This window comes from Kwoniella shandongensis, chromosome 6 (genome assembly GCF_008629635.2).
Source record: "Kwoniella shandongensis chromosome 6, complete sequence".
NCBI lineage: Eukaryota > Fungi > Basidiomycota > Tremellomycetes > Tremellales > Cryptococcaceae > Kwoniella > Kwoniella shandongensis.
In genome coordinates, this window is record NC_089292.1 from 1 (window position 1) to 12,639 (window position 12,639).

The 12,639-nt window shown below is 51.3% G+C and overlaps 4 protein-coding genes across 4 annotated transcripts; 3 read left to right on the forward strand and 1 right to left on the reverse strand.

The window, feature by feature from the left end:
* Positions 1-1,986: 1,986 nt before the first annotated feature.
* On the forward strand, positions 1,987-5,788 carry CI109_103324 (uncharacterized protein; the record flags this gene model as incomplete). The annotated part of the gene is made up of 9 exons (XM_032005553.2): positions 1,987-2,028; positions 2,350-2,581; positions 2,629-2,908; positions 2,965-3,361; positions 3,410-3,895; positions 3,971-4,089; positions 4,200-4,587; positions 4,661-5,206; positions 5,354-5,788. The coding sequence occupies 9 exons, from the start codon at positions 1,987-1,989 to the stop codon at positions 5,786-5,788; spliced, it is 2,925 nt and encodes a 974-aa protein (XP_031860042.2).
* A 336-nt stretch (positions 5,789-6,124) lies between these two features.
* Positions 6,125-7,961, reverse strand: CI109_103325 (deoxyribose-phosphate aldolase; the record flags this gene model as incomplete). Its single annotated transcript, XM_065967280.1, has 3 exons — positions 6,125-6,910; positions 7,796-7,873; positions 7,944-7,961. 3 exons carry the CDS (start codon positions 7,959-7,961, stop codon positions 6,125-6,127), a joined length of 882 nt encoding a protein of 293 aa, XP_065823352.1.
* Positions 7,962-9,482: 1,521 nt separating this feature from the next.
* Positions 9,483-10,640, forward strand: CI109_103326 (uncharacterized protein; the record flags this gene model as incomplete). Its single annotated transcript, XM_032005555.1, has 1 exon — positions 9,483-10,640. One exon carries the CDS (start codon positions 9,483-9,485, stop codon positions 10,638-10,640), a length of 1,158 nt encoding a protein of 385 aa, XP_031860044.1.
* Positions 10,641-11,107: 467 nt separating this feature from the next.
* Positions 11,108-12,582, forward strand: CI109_103327 (uncharacterized protein; the record flags this gene model as incomplete). The annotated part of the gene is made up of 3 exons (XM_032005556.1): positions 11,108-11,389; positions 11,448-11,879; positions 11,941-12,582. The coding sequence occupies 3 exons, from the start codon at positions 11,108-11,110 to the stop codon at positions 12,580-12,582; spliced, it is 1,356 nt and encodes a 451-aa protein (XP_031860045.1).
* Positions 12,583-12,639: the final 57 nt, after the last annotated feature.

The following is a 12,639-nucleotide window of genomic DNA, read 5'->3' on the forward strand; positions in this document are numbered from 1 at the left end:
CCCCTAACCCCTAACCCCCTAACCCCCTAACCCCTAACCCCTAACCCCCTAACCCCCTAACCCCTAACCCCTAACCCCTAACCCCTAACCCCTAACCCCTAACCCCTAACCCCCTAACCCCCTAACCCCCTAACCCCTAACCCCCTAACCCCCTAACCCCAAGGCGATCACGATACCGCTACGTTTCCTTGGCATATGTGAAAGCTCCATGGGCTTGTAGATCAGAACGAGAGCGAGGGAGGTGCGGAAGGGACAAGGAAGACTAAACCGTTGAGTGAATCAGCAACAGTGCGCACAGGGAGACTCTTGAGCAAACTCACGTCGATATCGAGTCATCGTGGGCCTGCTCGCACCCCCAGAACACAATGAGAGATCGCCTTCGCCGTAGTATTGATTGTAGTTCATTCGAAGCTAGTTCATCGAGGTAATAGCTCCTGCAAATGGGTCGCAGTCAGTGATACGTTCAGTGATCAATAATAGACTGATCAAACTCACTTTGTACGGCCATTATCTCAAATATCCTGCCGAGTGCATGATGTACAGTTATCTCACACCCCTCCTGATCGATTCCAAATCGTGTGGTGCGAAGAACAGTTCAGAATGCAAAAATAAAGCGAATCAATCACAATTCGAGGTAGAGAAGAGAAATCAAAATCAATTGATTCAAGTTCACGCGATTTATGTCTCCTCACGCGGATGGTGCTGTCATCAAATCGCTCCTCCTCGCCCCCTCATGCATGTGGAGCCAAGGCTGAAGCTTCAGAGTGTACCTACGAGCGTATACATGATTACCGTCCGTGTTGAAATGTATGAATGCATGAAATGACTTGTATGTACCCATTAAGTAATCTACCTCTTTATCCCCTCGATATAACCCACCCGACGAATACTCTTTTAAACGCAATCACGTAAAGATAAGATAAGCTCACTTCGGCTTGTGACCCAGATGAATACATGCCCAGTGCCGCATGCGAGCGACCGAGAAGAGCATGATTTGGACTTGCATGTTTCCGCCGTTGTACGTGAGCACACTCAAACACCCGTGGGTGGTCCCACGGCGAGGCGCGATGGAATCGAAGCTGCATAGTCAGCAATGAGCAACCGGCATCGCACTGATACCTTGCCAACTGCACGCTTCTCCCTAGCTCCTACCCCGACGTCACCCTTCTTGGCTAAGCCGATGGAGGGTCGACCGATGTGTTGGGCCTTGGCATCGTATCGAGTCTCTATAAAGAATCGACATGCACAGAAGGACGCGGATTAATGGGAAAGTGTGAAGAGGATCACGCCGGTCAACAAATCGATACCTCTGCCCTCTGCCAGTGCGATCATCTTGCGAGCGATAATCATGTTGTCCACGAACATCTCGCGCGGGAGTATCTGTGCATAATTAGCACAGATCGTAGCCAATACACTCAGGCTTCATTTTCGCGCTCTTCCGGTCGATCTTGAATTGGTTCTGTTGCTGCTTGATCGAGCCGTACGCGCATGTAAAGACGACGGAACATCTCGACGCGTTGACATAGCAACATCGGACACCAATCCACACTACATGTACAGACCCGATTGTTCCTGGTCAGACGGAGACAATTAGATCTGTTTCCACATCGCGAACTATCTAACAATGCCGTCTTGACAAAGTCTTCGGAAGAGGCCGAATGCGGTGAAGGAGACGACTCGCTGGGACGCACACGAACTCGAAACAGCGAGCTCATGACTTCAAGCTTCCATTGGTAGACGATCTCCTCGACGGTGCCGCCTGTGCTTGTTTGGCGGAACCCTCAAGCGACGTTTCAGAGGAACCATTTATGTTGACTTAACCCTGGACCAAGTCCGCGAGAAAGATGATAATGATCATGAACGAGGCAGATGGAGAGATGGGGAGATGGAGAGATATCGTGGTGCAAAATGCATTTTGACTGGGTACTATAGACAGATTACATAACATGCATGCATATGCCTTCCTCTGACAACAACTTCGGACCAATGTTCACTTACGCCCTACTCTTCTTCGGTACCCAAGAGGGCGTCAACACCTGAACGGGAAGTCACTGTTCCTGAACCGGATCGTCGGATCAGCCAGGCACTGGAATGTAGGTGACCATCCGACGAGACATCCTCTTTGTTGATCCCGCGGATTCCAAGCAACACATGGTAACAATCCTGCTCGTTACTCACCGATACTCACCCGATATACACTTATCGTTACTTGGTAACCACTTCGGAAGCGAACGTCCTGCTTCCGGATCACACAGGCTTGACCGCCCGTTGTGATAAATCGATCACAACCCGACTTCTTGTTCATCCCACTTCTCAATCATCAAATTCCTTATATAAGTTATACCTCAGCTTCGACAAGAATGTTTTCGTCAACTCCCAACCAACTCGAAAATGCTCTTCTACAAAACCGTCCTCGCGGCGGCTATCACTCTTTTGGGTCTGGCGTCGGCGGCACCTACATCCTCTCACCACGACATCGATGTCTTGTCCTCCACCAACTTGACCAACGGGGAGCGAATCGCCCGTGGAATGGGTATTGCTCAACCTAGAAAACTCTTCAGCCCGACCCGTACAAACCATGGTATGTCGAACTCTCCCTAGCTTATCCTCGCTGATAGAATTGCACAGCCGCTCCGGCGAGACGATCCGGTCTTTCCCCCGGTCAAGAGGTGAACAGTATCGCCTTCCAATCCGGCTCAACCACCAAACGAGACCTCCTCACCACTATCTACTCCGTTGTTGTGAACGGTCAATTCACCACCAGCAACGATATCACCGCAGCGTCCAAGTTTGTCACACCCGATTTCTCCAATGGCAAGACTCTTTCGAGCATTAGCTGGGTCCCAAGTGTCGATGAAGGAGATTTCAAGGCGGGAGAACCGTATCTGATGTATGCGACGACGGTCAAGTGCGTTACTCCGAGCTGGACCACCATCAAATGTAAAACTGACTTTTCTTTCACAGCGACATTGTCAGCTTTGGCTTTAGCGCGACACCACCTGCCGACAGCATCGCCGACTTTTTCGCACCTCCCTCATTCGCCGGCGGCTTCTCTCCGCAATTCACACCAGCTGGCGCATCCACGCCTCATGAATACATCTGGGTGACCGATGCTTCCGGCCAGATACACCTCGCTCCCGATGTCGCAACTGCCTTGGCCAGTATCGACGGAGCCAAGATTCAGACCGCCATCTTCTACACGCCTGGGTCTGTACCCGACTTCACACTCGCTCTGGGATCGAACGGCGGCGACGGGTCATTCGTCAATCCGTCGAAATTGTGGATGACAGATTTCAACAGTGATAGAACCGGATACGTGAGGATCAACGCGGACAAGAATAACAACCTGTATCTTGCTGCGGTAAGTCACCTGTCCTCCCTCTTGTTATTTTGAGCTGACCTCCACCAGGACGCAACACAAGCCACCACGTTCTACATCCCCAACCTGTCCACCCCGTCCTCCCCTCAGAAGCTCATCGCCAATGTCGACGATCAAACTTACACCTTGATCGGAACTAAGAACGGCAATATAATCAATCTAGGTACCACTCCCGGCTCGACCACCGACGCAATCACCTTCACCATCCCCACCTCGGGCGAAGGTATTGTCGGTCTCTCCTACAATGGAGACTCAACCTTGATCGCGGGTATCGAGAGATACGAACGAGATTTGATCCTCGGCTCGAAAACCGACTGGATGTACTCTCTTCCCTATTCCAGCTCCAAGATTTGCATCGAGCTCGTCTCATCCGGTGGACAGCCGAAATACTGCGCACCCTACGTCCAGAAATTGACATACGGCCAGTTCCCCGCTGGGTTCTACGCCAGGACCAAGGATGGGAGCGTCGCTGGGTACATGACTGCGAACCAGGATGGGACATTCGGTTACTCGGCGGTGAGTGCATGACTCTCCGCGTTCAAGGACGCGTCAACGTTGATGGATGGAAATCGCGCTGATCTCGTATCTTAGACACCAACTTCGCTCTACATCCCAAGCTACAACGCTTACAATGGTATCTTCAATGTCTACGCTCCAGTTGGGGACTTGTTCTACCTCGTCTCGGCCAATGCGATCGCAAGCAACACCGCGTGAGTTCCTTTCTGTACTGGTCGGGATCCACCTTCACGTCTTTCCCTCGTCCTCACTCTGTCCCCTCTTGTTCCTTCAATGTCCCAAGCAATAACTAACTTCCGCACAGAATCGGTCCCCTCTTCGCCAATTCCGGTAAATCGAACGGCCAGATGCTCCAGATCCCACCAAACCAATCCGGTATCGTCAAACCTCCCAAATTCGTCGGCAACAATCAACTCAAATTGACATACCATTACAACCCTACCGACAAACAAGTCTACGCCTTCTCCTCCCTCGCCAACGCTCAAGCATACGACCCTGGGATGGTGGAGTTGTGCATCGAGTCGGTTCTTGCTGGTGCCGAACCTGGAATATGTCAGGCTTACTTGGAGACTGGAGCTTTGGATGTCAACGAGAAGAACCCGATTCAGTTGTATGCGAGGGAGATTGATGCGGAGGGTCAGGCATTCGAAGGTTGGTTGGGGTCTACGTCGAACACTATTCAAATCGCCTCCGTGAGTCTTCTTCTTCTTCTTCATACTTTGCCTGGTGGACACCTTTCTGATGCTGCGTCTCTTCCCACCGCAGACCCAATCATCCGCTGGGACATGGTACTTCCCCCAAGGCCCCGGAACCGAGCTCCAAACCTACATCACCCGCGACAACGCAGTAAACAGCGTGTCAATCTTCCCTGGTACCCAGAACTACCCATACGGACCTATCACATCCGCAATCCCCTACGTAAACACAGAGCTCACCCCGTCGACAAACTTCATCGCGAAGATCTTCAACGTCCCCTCACTCTCTTCCGGTTCCATCGTCACCACACAATTCACCTTCAACAATCAACTACAGACCACCTGGCTCTGGATATACTCTAAGAGCAACAATCAGATCCGACTCTTCCCCGACATCAACAGTGCCAGAGCGGTCTGGCGAGACGCGATCGCCGTGTGTGTGGAGACTGTCGTGGTCGGCCAACAACCTGTTGGAAGTTGTGCCGCCCAGCACCCCGTGAAGAGCAGGTCTGCCAACCCGGTCAAGATCTATGCGACTCAGATCTCACCCGTTGAAGAAGGGCACGATCCAGTGCAGGGTTGGGTCTATGGTGACGACCAAATGCAAGTTGGCGATGTGAGTGTTTGTTTGATCTCGCTCTCATGAGCTACATGTTCCCAAAACATTTATCTCCTGCATCCCTCCATCTACGCGGCTCCACTACCACCTACCTCCCTAATGCATCTAGTACGCTGATGCTGACCCTGCTTCCCATCTCAACAGGACTCGACAACTGCCCAAACCTACTACCTCCCCTCCGGAGCATCAACATACGAATCCCTCTACACCCTCCCAGCCAACTCTGACCCATCCACCGACCCATCCATCTTCGCTGTCGTCAACGGTGCTACATCCGGAACCTCCTACGCCTCCGGTCAACCCAGTTTCTCCACAACTGCCCAGCTCCAGTCGTTCTGGGATACCCATTTCGTCTCTACCACCTCGATCTCAGGCGGAGGAATCATGACAGCGACGCTCAATTACAATATGGGTACTCCAACTTGGGGTTGGTTCTGGATGCCTTATGCGTCCGTCGTCATCTTGCCGGATCTTGCCCAGGCAAAGAGCTGGAACGCAGAATTCGTGCAGATCTGCTTGGAGGTTGTGCCGATTGACGGACAGCCTACCGGGGCGTGTAACGCTCAGATCCAGTCTTAGGAAGGCACATGAGGGGGAGCGGGACAACATTGAGAGTGGGCGGGGTGTGTCGAACAGAAAGTGGAAGCAGGATGATGGCAAAGGGCGAGCCAGGGTGACAGATACGGACAATTGGACAATTCTTTCTCTTTTTGGGCTTTCGAGTTGGGTTTCAGAGTCAGTACCACCATATAGTGCTTATGCAAAGGCTACACTGCGCTTTCCATGGCATGCGGTCATAAATCATCGCTATGCATACATGTCTACGGACTGGGCTCATTGATGTTCGTGGAAGGGAACTGGTCGATACATCAGCCAGGCTCATCATGCACGAGTAGAGCGGACCCACTCACAAGCTCAGTAACCACCGGATTCACTCCCCGCGATGGGCTTGAAGTCTACTGTCGTCGGTGTATCTGTGATCCCTCGGGCGATAGCCGCTTCGATGATCGCGATAGTCGCTGTCGCTCCGATACGTGTGACTCCCAGCGACATGACGTGGAGCAAATCGTCGAGCGTTCGGACACCACCTGCCGCTTTAATCTGGACGCTGGGTTTCGAGTGTTGTCGCATAAGCTTCAAGTGTTCGACCGTCGCACCCTTGTAGTTGTAAGAGCCATCGGATTGTTTGACCATTCCGTAACCGGTCGATGTTTTGACGAAACCGACGTCGAGCTCGGAGCAGATCTCACAAAGCTTGATGATGTGTTCGTTCTTGAGGAAGTCGTTCTCGAAGATGACCTTGAGAATGGCACCTTCCGCGACGACCACATCATTGACCTGCTTGATCTCATCCTTGACATACTCCCAGTCTCCTCCAAGGGCTTTACCGATGTTGATGACCATGTCAATCTCCTTGCCTCCTTCCTTCGCGGCGAGTTGAGCCTCATACACCTTGACTTGGGTAGCGCTGTTACCGGCGGGGAAACCGATAACAGGACAGACCTTGACATCGCTACCTTCCAACTCCTTCAAAGCTTGCTGGATGAAGTAGGGTTTGATGCATGCAGTCGCCGTGTTGTATTTCTTGGCGATTCGAAGACCTTCAATCAAGTCGGCATCGGTCATGGTCGGGTGGAGGAGGGAGTGGTCGATCATCTTGGAGATTTGGGTAAGGGTGACGGTGATCTTATGTTCCGACATCTGCGGGAGAATAAAGGTCAGTGCATGCAGGAGACCATGTGAGTGTGGTGCACTTACCTTGCTGATTTGTTTTGTACTTGTTGCTAGATTGGTATGCAGTATTGGTTGCGGTTGTAGCTTTGTTGATGTAATTATTTGGCTTGGTCTCGACACACTCCCGCATATTATATATCCTATCTCGGATTATACCGCGACAGGCTAAACGGTTAAACCGCGATGTATACTGCGCTGAAGCATGAGGACGCTGTGATCCCGGCGGCCCCATATGCGGTTCGCCAGACGATTCCTTGTTGCTGCGGGGTGTGGTGGAACTCCGAGAATAGCAATGGTAAACGGTTAAACGGTTGATTTGTTCACCGCCGCGCATCTCCTCGCATCGATGGCGGTTTTTAGGTGTTGTCCGAGATGATCTCCATAAAACGTGCCATGGGGGGTTCGGGGCGACTGTGGAATGTGGAATGTGGAATGTACCTGCCGCATATCCGCAAGTTGGTCCGAATTGTCGGGTGGTAGCTGGAAGATCCGACCGAAGGGACATGCACTGCCTTCCGAGAACATATGTCTGGAAGTGGTCAAGTGAGTAGCAGGGGTAAAGGAGGCTAGGAACGTGTGGACACTGACATTCAGCTGTAAGTATGGAATCGCGTAGGACTGACGGAGAAACATCTGACCCAGTACTGACCGGAATCTTTTAGCTGTAAGCTGTTTCCCTTGACTCTGCCTCCTCATTCTCCCAAAAGGCCTTGTTCCCAGCTCGCACGTTCAGGCGACGAAAGGGCTGCTTGCCAACCAATAGTGCAAGTTATCGCGTGTTTGATTTCCTACGCAGGATGAACAATGAGCACCCGAATGCAGCGCTCTTGAAAGAAGTGATGCACGACTCACCTTGCAGAAGCCGCCCTGGCCCTTGCCCTCGCCACAGGGGATGACCTCCCTCGCCCCTGACCATCCTATTCCTCTAACCTTTAACGCGAAAGGCTATTGTTCTGACGCATCGGCTGCATGAGGATCGGAGTGACGGTGTGTAGCAAACGATAGGGGCGAGGGCCATTGTGTAACGATGTAAGGGAAGGGAAGGAAATGTGTTGGGGAAACTGTTGCAACGGGAACTTCAATCAGAGGTTCGAATGCAGAAGCTTTGATCGCAAGGATGTGTCCTCCGGCCACTTACGTGGGACCAGTATACATCTTCCATCCATCTTCCTTCAAGGAGATCACAAATATCCCTCTCTGAAGACGATAGGCGGTTTTCTCACTGGGAAAACGAAGTAGTTGTAGCGAGTGAAGGGACGACGGAGGGTGATAAAGGGTAAAATTGATGAGAGCGAAGGGGAAAACGGGTAGTGAAGTAGTAGCGTCGAGTGTGTTCATACAGATCGTCAGCAGGAGACGCAGATGAATCACCTTCGGGCTTACAATGAGTGATGATCGATACTACTCACAAAACAATGGTCTCAAGTCCCTCTCATTCACCACGATATCCAGGTGGATCTAGACTGACCGTTGTCTGATGTATGAGTTCCAGTGAGGATTATCGCAAGCAGGACGGGAGACAAGCGAGTTTGGTTGAGCCTGTCCATCTAAGTCAGCCGGCGATCGTGTAGCAGAGCTTCAACTTGAAATGGTTGATCCGGAAGACTTACGTCCTAGTTTAACGACCATGCCTCCTCCAGTCGTAATTCTAAGTCGACTCCTTTTCCCAGGCATTGAGAGGGCATCTCTTAACACATGCAGGGTGGAGAGCGCGTTGGTCAATGCCATGCTCGGCGATGGGGTCGTGAAATGCCGATAAGGACCACTGAACGCAGAGTCAGCGCGAGGTTGGATGAAGCGACAACTGAACGAGCTATGATCTCGAGCAGAGCAAATATATGACACAACTCACCTGAGTGTACACCATGTTGGACGGTCGTCCTCCACATCGAGCAGAGAGGACTGCAGCCCCTTATGAAGCAGAAATGTGACTGACAATTAGGGGTGAAGAGAAGAAGACGAGTTATTGAACGATAAACAGCGAGTTGAGGTCGACGCGGACACCTCCACCGCGTTGACTCCTTATAATCGACATCAGTTACATTCCACATCGTTGCATGCATGTATCGTCCTGTCCGAAGGGCTCTAGTCTGACTGTGGTGCCAGTACAACACACTGCGAGCTGGACCTAAGCGAGACTAAGTGAGTTGACGTGCGTGAGAGATATACTGACTGAACTACCAGCGCATCCCCCAATCCACCTCCACCCATGTCTTCTTCCCTTAACATATCTTCCCTTGACCTCGCATGCATTCACATTTGCAACGGTGCCTTGCTCGTTATCATCTCACAATCTGATCAGATAGACACCGATGGCGACATTACGGAATGCAATGATCCGATTCTCCCATGAGATGCGATATTTTATTATTGCTTAGTTATCTTATGGCGTGATATGATCAAATCAACCTATGAGTCGGTCTATACTTTGCACTAACATTACCGAAGGGTACCGAGTACTTATAATCGCAAGACTGTTGTTTTCTTTCAAGATGCAACTTCATCCACCTACCCGCCCGACCACACACTCACACACACGATGCCCACCGAATTTATCAGTGCTACTTTTGCCAACGCCTCGAATGAGCTTCACCCTATCCCCGGAGCTCCTGTCGACCCCGAGTTCCTCGTTCGATATGCTCGAACCCTCGATGACAACGAGTTCAACTACACCTTGATCCCTTACCATTCTGGTGGGTTCGACCCTTTCACACTCGGTGCGACCGTCCTTTCCGTCACCAAACACATCAAGGTGATCATCGCCCTTCGACCCAACACTATGTACCCCACCGTCGCTGCGAAACAGCTCGCCACGCTCGATCAACTCTCTCGAGGAAGAGTGGTCGTCCACTTCATCGCAGGTGGTGATGATGCTGAACAAGCTAGAGAGGGTGATTTCTTGAAAAAGGATGAGAGATACGCTCGACAAGAGGAATATATCAAGATCCTTCGTCGGGCTTGGAAATCTTCAGAACCATTCGACTGGGAAGGGAAATATTACAATTTCAAAGATTTCAGAAACACGGTCATACCCACCAACGGTAACATTCTCGTTTCCGTCGGCGGTTCGTCCCCGGAAGCATACAGGATCGGTGGTGCTCTCGCCGACATCTTTGGTCTTTGGGGTGAACCACTCAAGGAGACCAAAGAACAGATCGACAAAATCTACGCGGCCGCAGATGCTGCTGGTCGAGCACCCAACGACCGACCTAGAATCTGGGTAACCTTCCGACCCATTGTCGCGGAAACAGAGGAACTCGCTTGGTCGAAAGCACACCGAATCCTCGAGACCCTCTCTAGCAACAACGGCGTCATCTTCGGTCGACCTCCTCCCAAGGACGGACCCCAGAACGTCGGTTCTCAACGACTCCTCGATATCGCCAAGAAGGGTGAAGTTCAAGATAGAGCTCTGTGGTACCCCACCGTCACTGCTACAGGTGCTCGAGGTGCCTCCACCGCTCTTGTCGGCTCTCCTCAAACTATCATCGACTCCATCGTCGATTACGTCGAACTTGGCGCAGATCTCATTTCCATCAGAGGCTACGACAACTACAACGACGCGGTGGATTACGGAAGGTGGATTATCCCGGGAGTGAAGAAGGCGCTCAAGGAGAAGGGTCTGGAAGGCGTAGAGACAAACGGGAATGGACACGGAGAGGAGAGACCTGCCAAAAGAACCCGAGCATTGAGGGATTAAAAAAGTAACATCGTTGTACTGCGCATATAGAGCGTTGTTACATGCATAACAAACATGTCTAAATGTCGATTGACTTGTGTGTTTGAACACTGATGCATGCCGGCCGAAATGAGACCTTGTCTATGCATGAGAGATCAACACAAACTGACATATGATATCTGCCCACCCAGAAGGGAAGTGTTGTGGACGGATTTGACCGACGATTGCGCAATTGATCACATCATCCGGTGGTAGTCTGAATGGCGTGACAGACGTCGGTTCGTTGTGAATAAGCATCTACAATTATCGGTTGTCATCATGTCGTGATAGTCTTGGCTCGGCTGGGGGGGAGTCTGTGCTTGAGTAGATAGATAGATTGCCGATAGGAGGATATGCATCGCACTTAGAGAATTAATTTCTGAAAGATCAATGAAAGATCAAAAGAACTTTCTTCATCTCTACGACCTCTTCCAGCTTCGCCACGCAAAATGCCACACAGACAATCTCATCGCGCTTTGTTGGCTCGTATCCCACCTACAGGTCAGAGTGCATGGCAGCTAGCTCACGCTCGACCGATCCCCACGGTCAAGGATCTTGAGCCGAACCAAGTACTCATCGAGACGTCGTATGTCGCGCTGAATCCGTTCGATTGGCAAGGTGTCGCGTTCAAATATGGTATTGGGGAAGAGGCCAAAGTGATGGGTCGAGACGGAGCGGGTGTAGTCGTGGGTTTGGGAGAAAAAGTTACCAGGTTCAAGCTGGGTGACAGAGTGAGTGGCTCAGCTCAGAACACAGTCTATAGCGCGTGCTTACCTTTTTGTGGTCTAGGTGTGGTTCTGCGCCAATTCGTCTGTATCTGGAACCGGTGCTTTCCAAGAATTTTCCGTCCACTCTGCTTCCGAGATAGGTCACACGCCGGACCATCTCTCATGCCAACAAGCCGCAACTCTAGGGACGGGACTCATCACAGCCGGCGTGGCACTGTTCCGTACTCTCGGTTTGTCCGTCGACGCCTTGTCTTCCACGACGAAAGTGGAGAAGAGAAAAGCCGACGCTCCTTGGATTTTGATCTGGGGTGGAGCAGGTATCACCGGAGTCTACTTGATAGAACTCGCTCGGTTGTTGGGTTATCGAGTGATATGTTCGGCGTCACCGTCAAATCACGAGTATGTGAGATCGTTGGGAGCGGACGTCGTCCTCGATAGATGGTCAGATCCGAAAGATCTAGTCAAACAAATCAGAAAAGCGACCCAAGATAATGTAAGCTGGACTTACTGCCTTGGTGTCAGAGCGCGAGAACTGACTTTCCGGGTTCCCGTAGGTTCTCGTCGCGATTGATAATGTCGGAGGCAAGACTGCCAATCTTTGCCATGAAGTCCTCCAAGGTTCATCGTCTTTCCGAAAAGAGAACAACCTCCCCTCCAAACCCGAAGATACACTCGCCAAACTCGTTCCTATAGCCGGGACTTCGAAAGAAACAGTCGACGACTCTGACGCTGTTCGTAAAGTCGATTCCCTGCGAATTAGTTTCTCAACCACTTTCTACGGCCATCCAGACTTCTCTGAAGCACTGCTCGATTCGTACGAGGCTCTCCTCGAGAAAAACCTGTTGACTCCAGCGAGAATACGTCTCGTACAAGGAGGGTTGACGGGTATAGAGAAGGGTCTAGAGGATCTGAGACATGGAAGAGTACCGGGTGGTTATAAGCTCGTGTCGAGATTATCTGATACTCCTGATCTGGAAGAGGTACTCGCTCACCAAGGTCACGAGCTCGAAAACGTTGCCAAGACGGGCGCAAAGAGATCGAGGGAGGAAGTGGATGGCGGTGAGGAGATAACGGAGAGCAAGAGAGTCAGAGAAGAAGAAAAAGAACCTCGCAAGGTGGTCAAGAAGAGGACAGAAGAACCAGAACCAGAATCGCTCACGAAAGCGCACTCGACCAGAGCCGCCATCTTGGTGTAGACATATATGCATTGGATACATGTACATGTCGCATGACGCGTTCGTTTTTGGTTTTGG